General features: G+C 42.5%; 1 protein-coding gene across 2 annotated transcripts in view; it reads right to left on the reverse strand.

Annotated features, from left to right (window-relative positions):
* Positions 1-22,227, reverse strand: part of Wwc2 (WW and C2 domain containing 2) — a 163,522-nt gene that overhangs the window by 28,127 nt on the left and 113,168 nt on the right. The window contains exons 7-14 of one of the 2 annotated variants that reach the window (XM_090354153.1): positions 21,747-21,893; positions 20,644-20,717; positions 16,652-16,894; positions 8,401-8,490; positions 5,933-6,552; positions 2,256-2,382; positions 1,486-1,566; positions 1,296-1,382 (exon numbers count right to left, since the gene is read on the reverse strand). In XM_090354153.1, coding sequence (XP_090210279.1) covers positions 1,296-1,382; positions 1,486-1,566; positions 2,256-2,382; positions 5,933-6,552; positions 8,401-8,490; positions 16,652-16,894; positions 20,644-20,717; positions 21,747-21,893 — 1,469 coding nt within the window. Of the gene's footprint in view, positions 1-1,295; positions 1,383-1,485; positions 1,567-2,255; positions 2,383-5,923; positions 6,553-8,400; positions 8,491-16,651; positions 16,895-20,643; positions 20,718-21,746; positions 21,894-22,227 lie in introns of both variants that reach the window. The other variant, XM_090354152.1, reaches the window with a different exon arrangement.

Below are 22,227 nucleotides of genomic sequence, written 5' to 3' on the forward strand. Positions count from 1 at the left end.
TTCTCTTCTCTTTTTTTGCCCTTTGATTAATCTCATATTGCTATTGTATCCAACTTTGTTACCTGGTATATTGTATATACGTTTATTTGTTTATTTGAAATAGGAAAGGGGAAAAACAACATGATTGGGAGGCTGTGGGGGAGGGTTATGGGGACAAAAACATGAGAAGGGGTATCAATGTGGGAGAAGTATTGCACCTACTACCTGGCAAATGTAACTGTAACCCCTCTATACATTACCCCGACAATAAAAAAATAAAATGAAAAAAAGAAAGAAGGAAGGAAGGGAGGGAGGGAGGGAGGAGGAAGGGGGAAGGGAAGGGAAAGGAAGGGAAGGGAAGGAAAGGGAAGGGAAGGGAAGGGAAGGGAAGGGAAGGGAAGGGAAGGGAAGGGAAGGGAAGGGAAGGGAAGGGAAGGGAAGGGAAGAGAAGGATGGGAGAGAGGGATGGAACTCAAGAGAAGAATATGTCACCCTTACTTCTAAGTGAGTAGAACCCAGTGTGGGTAAGGTACTGAGTTTGGACTGAAGAAGCCCAGTGTCACTGTGTCCTAGTCTAAGGGGAGAGGTCCTACTTTTTCCTGATGTCAGGGATGGAGACTGCCACACGGTTCAGGTCGAAAAGAATTGATTTAGGAGAGCCAAACTGCCAGGCCACACTGGAGAGCAGTGTGGAGTACATGGCTACTCAAAGCGCTAGGGAAGACTGAGGAGGTGTGGCCACAGTGGATGAGGAAGTGACCTCAGAGCCTGGGGGGACCTCCCATGGACCCCAGGTGCACAGTGACCAGTTATCTGGGTCATAGGTGCTGGGTGGGGGACTTCTAGGGAGGGCACTGAGAGAGAACAAAGGGGAAGAGGTCTAGAAAACAAAGGGAAGGGGCCGTTTTTCCCAGATAGATATAACTAAACCAGTCTTCCCTGAGTACTGCTGACTGGTATTCTAAATGTCAGACCAGTCTAAGATGAAAGGTTCTCTGTATTAATTTAGCCAATGCAATATCATGCCTTCTTTCTTTTCTGGTCTCACTAAAATCCAGCTTTTGATTCATATTCTCAATAATGATTCAGTTGAACTCATTTTTAATAATGAATCAGTTGGCCCCAAATCTAATTTGTCTTTCTCACATTTTCTTCTTCTCCTCATTTATCTACTGTTGACTTAGACACGATCAACCTACTATGTCTTTCCCATATCTTCATTTTGATGAACTGCTTGATCACAGTATAAAAGTATCTTATAGGATAGATTTTAAGCCCCACAATTTCTTTTTCAGTGGTTTTTTTTTTTAACTTACACTTTTGAAGTATGAGGTATCAAGAAGGCATGGAGATTTCGGACTTGTGCTATAATCACCATGAAACTTGAGCTTTTTGCATCATATCTGTTCAAAAGAGAAGCTGATTGAAATAAGGCGAAACCACACAACACCGGCTGGACATTAGTTTCTAAAGCTGCCCCCTCCTCCCATGCACTTCACTTTTTACCTGAGTCCTATCTGCACCTGGGCAGTGTCCACAATGGCGACATCCTCTTCACTATAGGGAACATCTTCAATTTCACTAGGCCTATGAATGGGAAGGAGGTGACCCGTCAGTGAATGGGGAATATCCATTGTAATGGCTGCCATTTGCCACTCAATAGCTTTCAGTGAAGACCCAAATCAACGGCACTTCTCTCCTGGCCCGGTGGAAATGACCTTAGTAACAGCTTACTTCATCGGGAGATTTCTTTACCTCTTCATGAGACTGCCTTTGAGATCAGACATTCTGATGCCCAACTTTCCAAAGCCCAATGAGGGTTACAGTGATTTACCAGGGCCTTTAGCACACTCTCAGAGACACCTGCTTTCAGTATTCCACACAATAAGCTTCTTGTGCTAAAGGCCCTGGCAAATCACTGCAACACTTGCACAATAGTGGTTTCTATATCTTAACCACTGTCAGCTACACCGGTCTGCTTACTGTTCAGTTCAAATGGCTGTATGTTTCTGCACACTGGAATATTCTGGCACACCATTCTTTAATGGCTGAAGTCCTTACTATGTAAAGGTGGACAAATGAGTAGCATGTTTACAATGAGCAATGCCCTGGCCTGGCTGTGAGGCCTACAAGCGAGCTAACTGCTAAAAAGCCGGGTTCTTACTGCTTCATGGAAGCTTTGTAGACGCCATGAGTAGCATGTTTACAATGAGCAATGCCCTGGCCTGGCTGTGAGGCCTACAAGTGAGCTAACTGCTAAAAAGCCGGGTTCTTACTGCTTCATGGAGGCTTCGTAGACGCCGCTGTCTCCAGCTACAGACTCATCGGATACGGCAGCTGACACACAAGTGGGTTTCTCCCCAGGTAAGTGAATTCTTCTTTTTGGTAATGATTTTTCCACATCTAGGTAGGGAAAGTGATAGCATTCACTAGAGCTTCTTAGAAACATAAAAATATAAAAGTAGTTTAGTCATGAGAATCCAAAGAACAATTTTCTTCGAAGTCAAGGATGTTATTTCTCACATCAAGAGATGTGGATGTGTCAAGACACTGACGAATGAGATCCTGAGATGATAATTACATCAGCTGTTATTTGGGAAAGTACAGGGTTTGCTTGTTTTTTGGTTTTGAGGGTTTTTTTGGGGGGAGAGGGGTCCTGAAATACTTTTAGGGATGTTATACATATTGTCCAAGACCCCTAGCCTCTTTCCTTCAAGCATTTACAAACTACTACGCACTTGAGGGAAGAAACTATGAGTTTCCCTCATGTAGAGCTAGTCCAGATTAGAAACAGGGCTTCTAGTTACTCATGGGAAATTTCCATGTGTTTACTCTCTGCTTCTCTCTACATGCCATCTTCTTACTTGTACTATTATTCTAACAAAAATTAAAAAGAGAGTAACATCTTTGACTTACAGAAATTCCTCATCAGCTAATCCCATTTTAAAATTTCTTGTGCTACAGAATCTTTAGCACCAACTACCACTTGACTTTTATGTCGAACTCATATTCATACCCCAGCGTCCTGCAGTGAGCAAGGAGCATTCATTTAAAGCTGTGCTCTGTACTGTCATAAGCTGCAAGCCTGTGGAGTTTCTTTCATCCTCCATGGAGTGAGCCAGAGGATCCGTATTGCTATGCATTTCAGCCCCCCTCTGAGTCGTGACTTTACATCTTGTTAAGATGTTTAAGTTTTAAGGCTTCAGATTACAGGATTGATTGCTGCATTTTCCCTTTTATTTCTGGCAGTGGGAATGCTTTTTCTTGATGATGAAGTACCTTCTCTCCGCCCACCTCCCTTTGTGAGGGGTGAAGGTGATGACATGATTTATTGATTACCCCCAGGAATAACTATAGCAGCCTGAAATTGACTTTGACAATGACAGAGACTGACTGTGGAAAAGACTTCAGAGTGATTTCAACTTTGGTTCTGTCATCCGGCAGGGATTGGTGCTAAGGAACAAAATTTATACAAAAAGGACTCAACTTCACCTGTGTCAGTCTTTAGAGCATGGGAGAGAGGAACAATGTCTCTTATAGACAGCCACCCACCCTCAAGAGAAGGCAGATATCCCTTGGATAGACTGAACACTGTCATCTGCAGAGAAGTAGTCTCTATAGTTAAATATACACTTTCAATTGTGAATATGAAACTGGATAGTATTTTTTTAAACTAGGGTGTATTTTTCCTTAAGATCCCCGAGCCCCCCTCTCTGGCTTTTGGTGTTGCTACAGATCCAATCCAAGGTTGCATATGCTAGAGAAGTATACTACTTACCTATCCCTTGGGGGAATTTCTTTTTTTTTTTTTGCTGGTCCTGGGGCTTGAACTCAGGACCTGAGCACTGTCCTTGGGCTTTTTCCTCAAAGCTAGCACTCTGCCACTTGGGATACAGCATCATTTCCGGCTTATTCTATGTATGTGGTCCCGAGGAATCGAACCTGGGTCTTTGTGCATGCTGGGCAAGTACTCTACTACTAGGCCAAACTCCTGGTCACTGAGGAACTTTTTAAATAACAATTTTACAACATTTAAAAAGTTAAAGAATATCTCTCCTGAAGTTTCCAAGATTCTCATGCTTCGCTATGAAATCACTGACAAACACAATGGCAGACCAAAGGCTCAAGAACCAGACCCTAGCCAAGCAGAGATGCCTGAGTGATTGGGACCCAGTGTCTCAGGACAACTTAAGAGGGTGACATAGCCCTTGTGGCTCCCCCGCCCCTCCATCATCTCTCCCCTTCTCCAGCAGTCAGCCTCACATATTAGGCCCTCCAGGATGATGACATGTTAAGAAGTTGTCACTGGAGAACATTTCCAATACATGAAGTCAGCTTGGTATGCTCAAGAAATGTTAATATCCTGCAAGACTAAGCAAGAAGCTAAGCTTCCTTGTCTTCCTGAACTTGCAGCAGAAGTAACTGGGCTTAGGAGCACTTGCTTTAGTTGTTGCTGTCATAATCATCATCATCATCATCATCATCTTCATCATCATCATCATCACATCATCATCATCATCTTGACCACACAGTCATGAACTATCATGTGCTCTGATGTTTTCCATGCATCATGGCTAATATGCTTGACAAAACACTGCCAACCGAAGTAGCAACTACAACCTGGAGGAAATGTGGCTGACTCCCGGGACAGCATGCAAGTCACTACCCCTTCTTCCCAGAGGCAGAGGTGAGGTCCCAGGTGGCTTTCTGTTTGGTGATGACACGGTGCCTCCATCTCCCCTGTGCTTATTCCCTCTGGCAGATCACTTCGGTGACAATACTTGAGAGGTTTGGTGCCTCCCCAAGGGAAGGGCAGGGCATGCAAACCATACAAAAATCACTAACTCTTTCCAGGACCCAGGCAGAACACAGAATTGCAGTTGAAAAAAAAAAAAAAGGAAGAAAGAAAGAAAGAAAAACGAACTTCAGTCTCAGTAGCTGAAGTGAAAGAAACAAGTTGGACTCATCAGTTTTTAAAGAGCTGAACTAGTTGACCAGTTAATGCTTAGAATTCCTGGCACCAAGCATCCAAATGAAACAACAACAACAACAACAACAACAACAACAAAACGCTTCTGAAGAAAGCTTAGAGCGTTTCCTCTGGTGTGGGCCTGCTGGCACAGGCAGATCCGAACAGGGCTCCCCTGGAGCAGCAGAGTTTTTATACTTCACTTTCTGCCTCAAGCTAACTCAAGAATAATCATCCTTCTTAGACCATCACGGAGATCATTTGCCAAAAGGGCACCATCTGTGCTCTTCACAAGCATACCTCATACATTAAAGACTGCTGTAAATGCAGAGGAAAACAATTTCTTAAACAATGAAATTCTCCTTGTTTGTGTCTCTTTGAGCACACACAGGAGTAAGGACTCCATCTGTCACAAGCTCATCTAGAGACTGCAACTGTGAGTGCAGCCAGAAGATGGCAGGGTAGCACCAGATACTGGACGCTGACTTCTCCAAATAAATACAGACAGAAGTGGAGACTGGCATGAAACAAAAATTGTATTTATAGAGAATTCCCTGAGCAATCTAAACATTGAACCTTGGCACTAATTAGCTGATATGCTAATTGACTTGGTTTTAATCTGTGTTAGGCCAACTTTGGAAAGAAAACCATCTTCTTTGCCTTGCCATTTCAGAACTGGAGTCTAATACAAGTGTGGATGTGTTCAGGAAATAGGTTCTGGCCACCTCCCATACACTGAGGCCTCTGGACCACAGAGCAGATGCCTTATGATGAGACTGATTAGGGAGGGAGGGAAATTTTTAAGCTGATGAATACAAAAATCTGTGTACATGAATTAATACTCCTTAAAGGAAGCCAGGTATACTGGGGAGAAAGAGAAGGGGACAATTCCATTGGTTTATACAGAAGACTTAGCCCAACTGCTCTCCTGGAGTCAGTTCACAGGAGTACCTGAAAGCCAGGGCCTCCACTTACCCCACTTACCCGTCGTTCCTTCATACAATGGCTCCCTAGCACATTCGTTAAGGCCTTTATCTTCTAAAAGAGCCTGGGATGCTCCTCCCGAGTCTGAATCTGATAAGAGCTGGCTCTCACCAAGGCCTATGTCTGCAAAATGGCTACTCAATTCACAGTCTTCGAAGTCAGCTGTGAACTGATGGAGGGACGCATCATGAGATGACGTGGGAAACGTGCCTTCCAAGACCAAAGGAGAGCCGGGGGGGGACAAGGACGACAAGGAGGACCGCGAGGACAGAGATGTCACAGACTTGGGGGCCTCAGTCAGTGGAGGAGTGTGGCCGTTGGCTGCAGCTGTCGCCCCGCAGCGTCCACTCTGGCCAGGCAGACTGGGGCATTTGACCACCTCATTTTCATGGATGGTGGTGATGGGTCCAGAGGGAATATAACCGCCCTTCTCCTGCAGCAGGAAGTCCAGTTTATACTGATAGTCCACGTCGAGCTGCTCCCCTGGACTGCTGTAGTAGAGCTCACTGGAACTGAGGGAGTTGAGCGAGCCTCTGCTGGAGGTGTTGAGGGAGCCCCGGCTGGATGCTAGGGAACCCAAGCTGCTCCCGGACGACATGGACAGCGTGCTGGCGGAGAGGCTGAGAGACGAAAGCACACTGTCAGCTCTGTCCCTAACAACAGCCCCTAGGGCCTCCTTCAGGCCCTGACAGGAAAGGACAGCAGAGACACCAAAGTGTGGACGTTGTAGCCAGGGCACTGGAATCTTATGCAGTGGCATATATTTCCTTTACTCACTGGTATTCTCTATATCCTCTCAATATACTCTTTCTATGGCAATTCCAGTGCTACTGTTTTGTGCATGTGTGTGCGTGTGTGTGTGTGCGTGTATGTGTGTGTGTGTGTGTGTGTGATATCTCCCTTTTGTGGAAGAGTTTTTAAAAGAGAAAGAATCAAATATCTATGCAGAAGGAACTCTGTAATTAAAATAGTATTGAACAACAACCACCAACAGGAAGGAATGCCTAATACAAAGTGTTAATGTAGTTACTTTGCTTTAAAAGCCTTATTTAGGTTGGGAACAGTGGCTCAGGCTGATAATCCCAGTTTCTTAGGAGGTAGAGATAAGCAGAATTGTAGTTCAAGGCTAGCCGGCGCAAAAATTAGTGAGATGCTCCCCAAGTCAACAAATAATGTGTGGCTTATGCCCACAGTCTCAGCTAGTAGGGAGACTCCAGTAGAAAGATCCTACTCTGAGGCTGGTCCTGGGCAAAATCACAAGATTCTACCTGAAAAGTAACTAAAGCAAAAAGATTTGGCTCAAGCAGAAGAGTGTCTGCCTAGCAAGTATAAGGTCCTGAGTTCAAACCCAAGTACCACAAAAATAAAACAAAACAAATACATCTTATCTTTTACGGAGAAGGAAAGAAAAGCATGTGCATACACAAAAGGCCTCTTCTCTGTATGTGAATGTAAGGTGACTTTTCTAATTGGTATTTAAAAAAGAAAACCTATAGCTGTTTTAAGGTAAGTTTCATCTATCCCACTCTACCTTTTGTTGTTGCTGTTAATTTGTCTTTATTGAGGTTTAGGATACAGGATGAGAAAGGTCACCTCAGGCATGCCCTTCCCATCAGGGAATGTCCATTCTAATCCTGGGATGCTTTTTTGAGCTTTTTCTTTTTCTTGGCACTGTTTTTGCTGCTAGCACCCTCCACTCTACCTTTTAAAAGATGGACTAAAGAGCTTGACACCAATGGCTCACAAATGTAATCCTAGATACTCAGGAGGCTGAGATCTAAGGATCATAGCTCAAACTCAAGCCAGGCAGAAAAGTTGGTGAGAGTCTTATCTCCAATTAACAAACAAAAAAGCCAGAAGTGGGGGCCGGGAATTTGGCCTAGTGGTTGAGTACTTGCCTAGTATGCACAAAGACCGGGGTTCGATTCCTTGGTACCATACACATAGAAAAAAAAAAAAAGCCAGAAGTGATGCTGAAGCTCAAGTGGTAGAGCTCTAGCCTTGAGAAAGTCCAAGGATAGGGCTCAGGCCCTGAGCTCAAGCCCAGGACTGGCCAAAAAAAAAAAAAAAGCCAGAAGTGGTGCTGTGTCTCAAGCAGCAGAACACAAAGCTGAGGGAGAGCATGCAGGCCCCGAGTTCAAGCCCCAGGACCAGTATACACACACACGTACACGTATACACACACACACACACATACACACACACATGCTGGAATAAATGTGATACGAAATGTGATATTCTCCTAAATTTTTACTGATAGGCAACCATCTTCCTATAAGGTATTTCAAATATATTCCAAATATGACCTTGGGCTCACAAAATACAACCCCTGAGACTTTGAGTTTGGTCACCTCAGCTGTACTGGTGAAGCCATTTCATTTAGTTTTAAATAGCAGAAACAAAGCACAAAATAACCAAAGAGGAACTACAATGGCCTGACCACCTGACAAAGAGTCCCAAAAGCTCACCTTTTAAGTTGTGAATGCAAGTAAGTAGTTAATTTAGTAGTTTCTTCAAGTTTCTGTAGCAGCTCTTTTCTTCTCTCTTCCAATTTCAGTCTAGAAAAAGACAATTATGCGCTATGAAAATGGAAAGAAGGTAGTTATGCAAAAATTACATGTGATGAAGGAAATCCAAATGACCTCGAATGAGAGACAGGAAGACAGTCAAAAGGGACCCTCGCAGAGCTGCACTCAGCCCTGACAAATCCAAATGACCTTGACTGAGAGACAAGAAGACAGAAGGGGACCCTAGCAGAGCTGCACTCAGCTCTCACAAACCAAGGGAAAGATTCGGACTTCATCTCTATTTTTCTAATCAGTGTCAAAAAAAAAGAAAAGTGCTGCTACAACTTCAAAATGCTGGCAGTGTGAAGTTTTCTACAGGTCTATGAGTCCTTACTAGGAGAAAAGCAAAGACAGGGACAACCTTCCAAAAGACAGAATCCTTACACAGATCGTGATGCGGCCTCCCATTACTGAACTTAGCAACGAACATCTCAAAATAATGCCGATGATTGAAAATTTTTTTTTTATTTCTAATTTTAGTAGACTGACTGGTTAACAAAACTTAAAGGGCCAGGCGTGGTAGAAAATCTCTGTAGTCTTTTCTACCTGGGAAGTGGAGATTGGGAGGATCATGGTTCAAGGCCTTCCTGGACCCAAAATTAGTAAGACTTCATGTCGACCAACAAGCTGGGCATGAGACTTCGTGCCTGTAACCCCAGCTATGTTGGAAGTAAGGACAGGAGAATCAAGGTCCCAGTATTTCTCTGGGCAAAAAGTAAGACCTCACACCTGTAATCCTAGCTACTCAGGAGGCTGAGATTTGAGGATCAAGGTTCAAAGCCAGACCCGGCATAAAAGGACCAGAGACTCTTATCTCCAATTAACCTCTAGAAAATGGGAAGTGGGACTTGGCTCAAGGATAGGGTGGTTAACCTAGAGCTAAAGAGCTCAGGCACAATGCTCATGCCCAGGGGTAGGGCAGTAGCCTTAAGCTGAAGAGCTCAGGGACAGCACCCAGGCCCGTGTTCAAGCCCCATGACGCACAAAAAAAAAAAAAAAAAAAAAAAAAGGAAAAGAAAAGAAAAGGGCTGGGGAATGTGGCTTGAGTGGCAGAGAGTGCCTGCCTAGCAAGTACCAGGCCCAGTATAAATGGAAAGAGCAATGAGGAGGAGGAGGAGAGAGGGGCAAAAGGGAAGGGAGCTTAAAGTATTTAAGCGAGAAGACTTCCAGGTGACTTTTGAAACTACATGCCAACTCCTCACCTGCTCTAATTATCGTAAAATTTCACACATATCCAAAAGCAAAAGCTTTTCTTGTTGCTGTTCAGTCAAGAGTATTATGGAGGGGCTGGGAGTTTGGCCTAGTGGTTAAAGTGCTTGCCTAGCATGCATGAAGACCCAGGTTCGATTCCTCGGTACCACATACATAGAAAAAAGCCGGAAGTGGTGCTGAGGCTCAAGTGGTACAGCTCTAGCCTTGAGAAAATCCAAGGACAGTGCTCAGGCCCTGAGCTCAAGCCCAGGACTGGCAAAAAAAAAAAAAAAGAGTATTATGAAATTTTATTGTAAAAAATAACTTGTTGAAAACTAGATCAAGCAACCGAGGCACAACCTAAGAGCCTGCCTAAGTAGTGTAAATCATGAGGGTCTTCAGACAGGCTGGAGCAAGCCATTCTGAATGTCACACAGCTGCCAAATAGATTGGGAGAGGGCACTGTGGTTGCTAGCCTTGCTGCTTGCAAGCCATCTGGTCCCATATCCTTGGCAAGTTCCAGCTTCAAGGGTCTCACCTTTCTTGTCTGTGAAATGGTAAATATAATCCTCCTGCACCTACTTGATAAGGTATTGCAAGGAGCCAGAGTAATGTAGCAGAAAGTGTTCTACAGATAATAAAACCAAACTGCTCTTGTTCAAAGCCTCAACATGCCCTGCACTGTGGTGATATAAAAATTCACCACTTTGGTTTAAAGAAAAACAAATGCCCCTGATTTCCAACCTGTTTGAAATGTTATATATGTCTTAGGTAATAAGGAAATATGCTCATATTTTATTTATAGGTATCTATTCCTTTGATGTGTCAATAATGTGATTTCATTATAAAGGCATTCTTGTCATTTTCTTTACTACTTCAAGGCAAGGTAAATTCTTAACTCACGGTATTTTATAGAGAGCACAGTATTTTTCTTCATCTCTCAACTATAAATTAAGTCTCAACAAGATGAAAAAAAAATAAGGCAAAGAAGACTAAATGAGGGCTGGGAGTTTTGCCTAGTGGTTAGAGTGCTTGCCTAGCATGCATGGAGACTTTGGGTTCGATTCCTTGGTATCATATACATAGAAAAGCCAGAGGTAGTGGTGTGGCTTAAGTGGTAGAGCACTAGCGCAGGCCCTGAGTTTAGTCCCCAATGAGAAGGTACACAGAGGTGTGTGTGTGTGTGTGTGTGTGTGTGTGTGTGTGTGTGTGTGCGCACGCGCATGCGTGCCAGTACTGGGGTGTGAACTCAAGGCCTAGGTGCTATCCCTGAGCTTCTTTTGCTCAAGGCTAACACTACCACTTAAATCACATAGCTACTTCCAGCCTTTTCTGTTTATGGGGAACTGAGGAATTGAATCCAAGACTTCATGCATGCAAGGTAAATGCTTTACTACTAAGCTACATTTCCACCCCAAGAGAAATATTCCTGATGTGAGCTTTTAAAACTAAACACTGTAGCCAGGCACCAGTGGTTCATAACTGTAATCCTAGCTACTCAGTAGGCTACAATGTGAGGATCGCAGTTCAGAAGCCAGCCCAGGCAGAAAAGTCTTCGCAAAACTCTTATCTCCAATAAACTACTAAAATACTACAGTTGGCCCTGTAGTTCAAGTGGTAGAACACTAGCCTTTAGCACAATGAGGCTCAGTGACAGTGCCCAGGCTTTGAGTTCAAGCCTCAGGACTGGCAAAAAACTAAAACAACAAAAAAACTAAAACAAAACAAAACAACAACAACAACAAAACCACCCTAAATATTGCTTCTATTAAGATGAGATGAAGACTTTTGGTTATATCTTAAGGAGGCTATGATATGGCATGAGAATGTTTATATACACGTAAGCCTTAAGTTGGAATACAAAGCTGTCTTTTCCTGACTGCTTTGAAAGCCATTCCTGAGTCCAGGAGGCCAAGCAAGCTCTTAACTCCCAGTGCTGGCCTTTATGGCTCTTGTTCACATGTTCCCACACAGAAGGCCGCTGCCAGTCTTCCTCCTTCTGGCTGGGGTCCGGTGGAGAAGCATGACAGAGGAACAGGGCAGTCACAGAAATCTCCTGATGTGCTCACCCAGCCTGGTCCAGGGGCAGCAGGGAGTCTCCCTCAGATTCCATGTGCCCCCCTTGGGAGACATCTTCAAAACCTACTGGAAAGTTACCCTTTCAGGGGGCCTCTGTCCGTCTTCCTGGGCTGTTCTCTAGCCTCTGGCTTCTAGTCTCATCAGTGAGAGGATCTTTTCTTTTGGGACCCTAAAATTTCCCTCAACCTAGTCCTGCTGTTCCACAGCCTCCTTCTTGCCTGAGTGCTGAGGGAAGGAGGGGCCACCTGGCCTCTCCTGCAACCATATCTCCACACCAAGCGACAATTCTGCTTCACTCATCAAGGAGAGAAAAGTCCTTTTTCCATTAAATAGTGTTCATACTTTTGTCCACTGACTTAAAAAAAAAAAACAACCTTCATAAACACTGACAAAAATACTCAAACAATCCATCATGACCTTTGAGAAGAGTTTTATAGCTCCAACTCCTGACATGTTTCAACCTACTGCTGGAGTTTTGCTTTTGCTAGAATCTTGACAGTTATGTGCGTGGTTCACGTCTGTAATCCTAGAGCTACTCAGGAAGCTGAGAGCTGAGGATCTAGTTCAGGAAGTAATGTATGCAAGACTCTTATCTCCAATTAACCACCAGAAAACTGGAAGTGTCGCTGTGGCTCAAAGTGCCAACCTTGAGCAAAAAGAGCTCAGGGACAGTGCCTAGGCCTCACAACCAGTAACAGCAGCAAGAAGAAATAATAGACACTGGTTTTTAGAAAAAAACTCCCAGGAATTTGTCGGAAAATAAAGTGGGATGCTAAATTCTTATCAGCTCTAGAAAAGCACAGAATCAATAACTGGAGAAGGGAATAAGAGACATAGAAGAAGTCGTGCACTGCAGGACTTTCATTTATGGCAATTTATCTTTGAACCCCAGGATCCTTCCAATGACCATAATCATAGGATGATGTGCCTCGCCACCACTAGGTGGCAACCTCACTACTCTAGTCAGGCTCCCACTGTGTACAGTGGGCCAGGAACTGGGCTCAGGAACTGTAGGGTCATAAAGTGGCTGAGGTTCTTGTGAATTTAGCTTCTTTAGAGATCACAATCCAGTAATGACTCAGAAACTCTTGAAATACTAAGCCATCACAATTTAAATGGAAAACAGGAAAATTTGGGACAATGAAGCAAGTAGTTGCATAGAGACCCAGAAGTGACTGAGGGATTAGATGGGGCACAAAGAGGAAACCAAAATTTACACTGAGACTTCTATTTTGCAGAAGCACCCATCATAACATGGAGAACTAAGAGTGCTTGTCCAGGTGTTGTCCTACCTTCCAAGGCCCCACTTACCCCTGAGTAGCAGCTGTAAGCACAGAAGAAACAATAATGGGCCAAGAATAAGAACACAAGTTACGGAAGGAGGGGAAGTGAAGTAAAACCACTACTTGGGAAACAAAGGATCCCATGCTCGCTGCTGTGGGTGGGTTGTGGAATCACAGTGCCCTGAGCAACCAACACTGGTAATCATGTCCATCAAGCAAGACAGTCCGAGTCCTTTAAACTTTCACTGTCATAGAGATTTGGGGATTTGCCTTTGGCCACAGACACTAGAAATGACTATTCACTTACTTGAATGTCGAATGACTCAAAAAGGCAACATATCATAAATAAAACATATACATTTCCCTGCATGAGAGATAAGCCACTGGTACCATAAATTAGTGAGTCTGTCTACACTGCTAATTCCCCACATGACACAAACTCCATGGCTGGTCCTCAGGAGATCCGTCACTACCTCTGAGAAGTGTTTTATAGCTCCAATTCCTAATGTGTTCCAACCTACTGCTGGAGTTTTGTTTTTGCTAGAATCTTGACAGTTATGTATGTGCAAACAAAAATATGAAAGTCTCCTAGGAACAAACTACCCCTAATAAAAAAAAGACAAGCAAGACACCACACCCATAAAGGCTAAGTAAAACAAAAGAACAAACCCGTATGTGTCTTCTTTGCCAATCTAAAGGTGAACTATAGGGCCTTCTAGAGTCAGCTGTTACAAAACAGAACATGGCATGTGCACAATGGCACACGTTCCTGGTTCTATAATGGAGAATTTAACTGATCAACAACATTCAGGGATTAAAAAAAAAAAAACAAAAAAACCCCAAAAAACCCTGCTTTTGTACTGATTTTTAAACTGATACAACATTTACATTGTTATGTTTTACTTTGTTTTGTCATACTGGGATTTGAACTCAGCCTCAACTTTCTTTCTTTCTTTCTTTCTTTCTTTCTTTATTTTTTATTTTTTATTGTAATTAGTAAAAGGGTTACATGATATTTGCCAGATAGAAGGTGCGTTAATTCACATACATTGATACCCTTTCACATGTCTGGTACCCATTTCCCTCCCCCCCAACACCCCCCCACCCGTCTTGATTTTCCCCCCTTCCCTATCAAATTTCAAATATCCAAATACAAATAAATTCAATATATTAGATAACAAAGCCTCAACTTTCTAGGCAAGCAAGCAAAATACAACTCAGGACACATATCTTTTTGCTTAGTTAGTTTTTGGATAGATGTTCATGCTTTTTTTTTTTCTTCCCCCTTTGGGGCTAGTCCTAGATGGCAATCCTTCTACCTATGCTTCGCATATAGCCATGATTACAGAGGTACTCCATCACACCTGTCTTGTTCTTTGCCTGGGCTAGTATGATTCTCCAAGTCTTTACTATTCAAGCTGCTGAGATTACAGACACACACATGCAGTATTATAAGTAATCCAGAAGCGATCCAGTCATGCACGTGGGCAATGTGCAAATATTACATAATTACATACATATGCATATTATATGTATATTACAATATTACATTGTAATATTGTATTGCAAAAATATTGTTATCTGTATTTTTATTAGGGTTAGCTGGATTGTGGTATGGGGGTGGGGGGGAGTCCTGGAACTCATCTCCCAAAGGATAGGAAGAAATTACTGTCTACCATGTTATTGAATGCTAAATAATATACCTATAAACCTCACAAAAACTACCTATTTCATTATAATTACTGATGACTAGAAGTTGAAATCCTAAAAACATTAACAAGGGTAACTTGGGGAAAACCGTTTCATTTAGCCATCTCATTCTTTTAGCTCCTGCTAGTGTTTTAAAATGGGCCCTGAACACATCAACCTTAGGCAGACCTTTTGCTCAGCACCACTGGATAGAGAGGTCAGAGTATGAGAGGAAGGAAAGAGGGGTGAAGTATGAGAGGAAGGAAAGAGGGGTGAAGGGAAATGTGAGGAGACCTTTCCAGACAGAAGCAGAATACAGTCTGAGGAGGTTCATCACACTGCCCAAAGCTATGAGTCTGTAGCCACAAAGCCTTGATCAACATTCTCACTCCCACCCAATAGTCTACTCTCCCAAGTCACTCAATTTAAAAGGGGCAAGTTCACAGTCGAATTAAGAAATGATTCCCCTCTCCCTCCCTACACATTTTCAAACATTTTGATACTGTGTAGACACTCAACCTAAGCCTTTATTGAGACTAGGGATCAGAGGGCAAGAAGCCAAGAGTTTGAAAAAGAAGAAATTGGATTATGGCTACAGATTTTAAACTTATTTCCAGGTCACTGGAGATCACAGCCGCATCAATTTTGTGCCAATATTGTGGGACTGGCTGCTCCATACTTACTAGTACAAGGATGGTACAGTGATTCTGAAGAGTACGACAGTCTATCCTAAAACACGTGTCCATAACACAGCCAGCAAGACAGAATACTAGGCTCTGGTGCAATTGTATATGTGTGTCCAAATGACAAACAGATTTCCTCCCTAACATTCCAGCTGATCTGTTTATACAACTGGATTCTCACAACTGGATTTTCTCTGTCTTCCCCCCCCCCCCACCTTTTTGTGCCAATCCTGAGGCATGAACTCAGAGCCTAGGGGCTGCCCTTTAGCTTTTTTACTCAAGGCTTGTGCTCTTCCACTTGAGTCATAGTTCCACTTCTGGCTTTTTACTGGTTAGCTGGAGATAACATGTCTCATGGACATTCCTTCCTAGGTTGGCTTTAAACTGGGATCCTCAGATCTCAGCTTCCTCAGTAGTCAGTATTACAGGTGTGAGTCCACTTGTGCCCTGACACAGTTGGATTTTTCTTTTCTTTCTTTCCTTTTTTTTTTTTGCCAGTCCCAGCGCTTGAATTCAGGGCTTGAGCAATGTCCTTGGGCTTTCTCAAGGCTAGCGTTCTACCACTTAAGCCACAGCACCACTTCCGGCTTCTTCTATGTATGTGGTATTGAGGAATCAAACCCAGGGCTTCATGCATGCTAGGCAAGCACTCCACCATTGGGCAACACTCTTAGCCCTACAACTGTAAATTATCAACTCACACATTCCCACAAAAGATCAGAAAGTGTCTTGAGAGTATTTTCATCTGCTTCAGAGGAGCAGTTCAACTGAGAAATAAAATCCAGGGGACATTTTGTGACCTGTCAGGATATCAGAGGGAGCAAGTTGTCTTTTATTTTCCTTGTGAAATTAAAAAGCAATAAACTTTTGCATTCTTGTGAGCAATAAAACCCAGAATAGGAAGCTTCAGTCGCTTATCAGAGTGCAATAGTTTATAGCTATTGTTATCAGACTGGTCAATGATGTACTGCATTCTGGGTCTTGTGTCAACATTCTTTAGTGATTGGACATCTGTCATAGGCATTTCAGATTCCTGACACACACAAGGAACTGATACTGTGGGCTACTGGGAGGGTGTGCTTTATTGCTCCATAGAAAGTCCCTTTGGGCTGTTTCCCATCCTCTAAGAAGAGATGCAACTCAGATTTCAGAACCAAAGAAAAGAAAGTCATCAGCTAAGAAATAACCACAAATTTTAGGTTGCACTGTTTCCAGAAGAAAACCAACCTTTCGGCCAGAGCCCGGCTCGGCGCTCCCCGCACAGACAGCAGCTCTTCCTCCAGCCGCTGCCTTTCAGCTTCCAGGCGTTCCAACTCATCTTGCGTGCGCTTTTGTGGAGTGACAAACTGCAGCTCTTTCAAAAGTTCTTCTTTTTCATTAATCAGCATCAGCTTCTCTTTCTCTATATCCAACGCTCCGGGCCAGGTCTCACTATCTAACTTTGACAGTTCAATTTTTAAGTTGGCCATGCTAAAAAGAGACACAAGATCCACACACACATAGTTACAACTCTGGAAGAAGGTAGGTGTGGGCTGAGAGGAGTCTGAGGAGGACTATGCAGTTCAGATCTTCTAGACCGTAGCTTATCAGGCAGTAGCTGCACACCACACTCTCATCTCTGATTTGAAGCTGCACTCAGCTTTCATCTGCTCTATAGTCTTCCTTTTATAATGTGAATGAGCACATCACCCTAGCTGATGGAAAAAGTGAAGGTCAAGTACACAGAAGCTTTACAGGGTCACAAGCAGGTAGCTTGGGTGTATATGGGATAAGGGAAGGATCTGGAAGGCTTCCATTTAAAATAACAACAACTAGGATGCCAAAAATGTCATTACTGCATAATTTGTTCCTCTGGGTAAAGAAGCTGTCCCCTAGGAAAATAGGGATTCTCACAAACTACATCTTGGCAAATCAGAAGCAGAAGATGGAGAAAGACCAGGGAATTGGTTACCTCGCATTAAGAAAAAGTCAATTGGTTGAGGGTCCAGGTCACCAAGGAAAATAGGAGACAGGGCTTGGCCTCCTTACACCCACATTCTCCTAAGCCTTGCCCTGGCAAGTCTCTCTCTAGCAAGGCTCTGATTGCCGCGACCATTTATTAAGTATTCACTGCGCCAAGAGCCTACGCATTATTGCATCTGACCTATGTTCCCTAGCACCTGGTGATTTAGCTGTACGGGAGCAAGCACAGTGGACCTTACCCAGCCAGCACAGGCAGGTGGCATGATACCATGGGTATGAAAGAGAAAGGGGTGAGGGGATGAGCCAGAAAATAAACCAAAGGTAAATTACTAGTATCAAAACGCTGTCTGATACTCAGGAGGCTGAGATCTGAGGATCAAGGTTCAAAGCCAGCCCAGGTACAAAAGGATCTGAGACTCTTATCTCCAATTAACCTCTTAGAAAATGGGAAGTGGGGCTTGAGCAGGGTGGTAGCCTTGAGCAGAAGAACTCAGGGACAACGCCCAGACGCTATGACCCATAATACAAAAACAAACAAACAAATAAAAACAAAAAAACATCCGACTCTCTATGGCACTCTGCTGAAAGGTCTATAATAAAGTTAAGTTAAATCAATTTGATATAAATATCTTGAATTACTTGAGTTAACTTGCCCGGTGACACTCTGAAGACAATCTGTACTCTTCACAAAACAAATAAACAGGGGCTGGGAGTTTGGCCTAGTAGTTGAGTGCTTGCCTAGCATGCATGAAGGCCAGGGTTCAATTCCTTGGTACCACATACAAGCCAGAAGTGGTGCTGTGGCTCAAGTGGCAGAGCTCTATCCTTGAGAAAGCCCAAGGATAGTGCTCTTAGGCCCTGAGTTTAAGCCCCAGGACTGGCAAACAAACAACCTGGCTCTTTCTACCACAAACCCCAAGAGCCAGGTAAATTACAAACACAATTGATCTTGATATAATGATAGATGATTACTTTGGATATTGTAGCAGTATATATAGAATATGGAAAACTGAGGGGGAAAGGGGTAGTTCCCCCTTTTTCTGTGGAAGAAATTATAAAAGACAAGAGGAAAAGAAAAATTGCCATCTTTGATCAGCACTGCAGATGTCTTGTGCTCATTTTCACCCGCCATGTGCACTTGATAAATGTAACACCAGCTATTCTTTAGCTTTAACCACAAAAATCATAAACAACTGTCTCAATGTACTGGAAAATTAATCATCAAAATGCTAAATAAGCATGATATTATTAGCTTCATTAAGCACATAAAACAAAGGCTAGAGGAGAAAACAGGTTTCAGAGAAACACAACCTGCCTCTTATTTTGAATTGAGGAGGAAAATGCATTTTTAACATACCCTTGAGACTTACATTCTCATCAGCATCAGCGAGGAGCTTTAAAACAAACTCCACATTGTCTAGCAATAAAACCAATAGGGAAAGAACCAGTGCCTTAAGTTTTGATGTTCAAATTAATCAACTGAGCTGAGACCAACAACATAAGCAGGAAAGCAAGGAACCTGTTCATTACTCTGATCAGAAATCAGAGAGCTATTGAACTTTCATCGCAGATAGAATATCCTACACCTGAGGAACAGAATACAGAGGAGACTTCCAAGAAGGAAGTAATTCTAGGTGGCATTACCTGTTCGCAATCACAGATAAACAAAAACCGATCCAACAGAAGCAGAACCAAGCCAGAATAAAGCCAGTAAGAACCCATGGGCAGAAGGCATAGGTTTTTAGGATTAGTTCTGAGTTTTTGCCATTCATTTTCAGGAAAACTCCTTGGAGTTCTGGCTACTTTAGCCAGAGTTGGCCTGCTCACATCAAGTGAACCCAAGCAGTATCCATGAGTCATCTATACATCATTGGACCCCCAAACCACAGATCAGCCCCCACTAAAGTCAAAGTCTTACTGATGTCTGGGCCATGATAAGGAAATAAAATGAGTATTTCTTCCTATCTTCAAGACATTAAAATCAACTAGGAAAAAAAATTTTAGGGCATTAAAATTGGCTAGGTGAACTTCAGAGAACTGCTCAAGGTCATGTGGTTAATTATTTGTGAACTGAAACTTAGGTTTCTGTTTAATAAACTTAAGAATTAAATAATAAGCTGAGCGTGGTGGCTCACGTCTGTAATTCTAGCTACTCAGGAGACTGAGATATGAGGATCTCGGTTCAAAGCCAGCCTGGGCACTGAAGTTTTTGAGACTCTTATCTCCATTTAACCATCAGAAAATTGGAAGTGGTGCTGTGCCTCAAGGGGTAGGTTGGTAGTCTTGAGCTGAAGAGCTCAGGAACAGCACCCAGGCCCAGAATTCCAGCCCCACAACCGACAAAAAAAAAAAAAAAAATCAACTAATATTAGAAATGCAGGTTACATAAAGGCAAATATTGTATCCAGTTTACTTTGGTAAAGCTAGATAATCTCTAAGAACTATAGGCAATTACTTCAAAATTTTCACATCCAGGCTAATAGTGAATATACTTCAGTCTGGTGTTTTGCTTATTGGTAGGAAGCATTTCACTACGGACCTTCTCAGCTGAGCTTCTCCTGCTTATGGGAAGGAATGTGGTTGACAATGCAAGGCTTCCCAGTATTTCCTAAATACAATAACATTCTTTAAGCTCTCAAATGGAAAGTAAAAATCAAATCATCTCTGTCAATATGGTCTTCTCCCTCAAAATAAGTAAGGCATGTTGTATTATGAAAACAATCTGAAGTTCTACGTGCTAGATAAGGCTCTCACCCACAGCAGTCACAAAAAAGCAAGCGCAAGGCCTGCTAAGAAAGTAGAGGAGAGAAATAAGAATCTGCCTTCACCCTGATATAAGTGAACTGGCACCCATCTTACCACCCTCAGAGGACATCAGCAGTTGTATCTGACCATGCTGTATTTACCTAAGAACTCCTTAGCAGCTCCCCAGTTTTGAACCCCCAAGTCCTTGGCAATTCAATTTCCTTATTTTTAAATACAAGTACCTTCTTGAAGGGGTCAATTTTACCCGCTCCCTTCTCACCACTCATGGACTTTCTCATTAACCTCCATATTCTCAAGCTTTGAAGGAAGGGGAAGGGAAGAGAAAGAGGGAAAGTAATCCTTCTTTGCTACAAAGCCACCACTTAAGGCTAACCTCAGGGAGACATTTGTGAAGTGCCCAGCAGATGTCACCACCAGAGTAGAGATTCATTCTGAAAAAGAAACTGTCTAAACCCACAGACTGAACAAAACAGCATTCCTTTTGTCCTTACCTCCTTTTGGCTTCTTCATACTGTAGGCTCAGCCTGACCTTTTCAGCTAAATTTGATCTACTTCTCACTCCAATCTAGTAAAAACAAAAGGAAAAAGAAAAGTCAATTAACTCTGCTAATGAAGGAAGTAAACTGCTTTTGTTTCTAGGAAGTGCAAGTAATTGAAAAGCTCAAGAAAATGGCAGTGGAATGGGAAAGCACCAGTTTTAGAAGTAGCTTACTTTCCAGTCTCAGTGGGGGCAAAACATTTCTTTCAGTTTAAGCTTGTCTGCTTTCCAGACTTTAATGGCACTTTCTCGGCAAATTAAATTCAAGACAAAAATAACAGGTAAATGTGTCTGGTGTCTAAGAGTTTATGAAGGACATACAGGTCAATAAAATTTACAAACTGGAACTGATTTGTCTTTTATGAACAAAAAATTCCATCATTTGACTTTCAACTGTACAAAATATAAGCTAAATAACCTCGAAAACATTCAAGTAAGTAGATTCTACTGTAACTAGCTACCTACCTTGCTTTCATAGCACACACTTCAAAGTATAAAATACAAAATAATTGAGAACTCATTTAAAAAAGAAAAAGGAAAAAAACAAAACTTACTAATAGCATTCTAAAAGGGAGAAGGCAAAATACTTAATATCCAAATCACATTAAATGCTTTCAAACGTCAGCTACAAATCACAAATTCAACAATTTAATAAACTTAAAACTTACAAAAGCAAGTTTTCTTGTTAGCAGTAAAAGCCATTTATTTCTTTTTCTCGTTAGCCTTAATGTTCATTTGAAATGACCTAAATTTCCAAGGCTCCAAACTTAATAGGAAAAAGTTAAATTTTTATGTATTTTTAGCCTCTCAATTGAGTCTCCGTAGAAATGCTGTTGGAGGAAGTTTGAACAAAGCTATTCACGGGAACAAATCTTGATATACTTGGCACCTTGACAGAAAAGGCTATGATTGTGTTTTTTTTTTTTTTAGAGTCAGCCTTAACAAGAATGAAACACTGAATGCACACAATCTAGCTCCTGTTCAATTCAACACCCCTACTGGCATTAAAGCCCATCAAGTTCAGCATCAGGCCAACCAACAGCACAGGGAACTTACCTCTCCAGAAATGCTTGTTTGCGACCCGGCATCAAGCGTCTGTCTGGAGACAGATAAATGGGAATGCACAGGACTGGATCGCAAATCTGGCTCAGAGCTTCCCATGTTCTGATCCAAATGAAACCGCTCCTGCAGCTTAGCAAGACTCTGTCCAGGAAACACAAAGTATTTCCATAAAGCTCAATGTATATGAAGGAGACTCTTTACCACCACATAAAATGAAATGAAGAAAGAACTCATCTCAATGGGAAAAACAATTATTTTATTTTAGATATTTTGCCATATACATGTGTGACTTTGTTTTGTTTTGTTTTTGTTTTTTGCCAGTCCTGGGCTTGGGCTCAGGGCCTGACCACTGTCCTTGGACTTTCTCAAGGCTAGAGCTCTACCACTTGAGCCTCAGCACCACTTCCGGCTTTTTTTTTTTTGTATGTATGTGGTACCAAGGAATCGAACCCGGGTCTTTGTGCATGCTAGGCAA

This window comes from Megascapheus bottae, chromosome 20, assembly GCF_031878675.1.
Source record: "Megascapheus bottae isolate mThoBot1 chromosome 20, mThoBot2.hap1, whole genome shotgun sequence".
Taxonomy (NCBI): domain Eukaryota; kingdom Metazoa; phylum Chordata; class Mammalia; order Rodentia; family Geomyidae; genus Megascapheus; species Megascapheus bottae.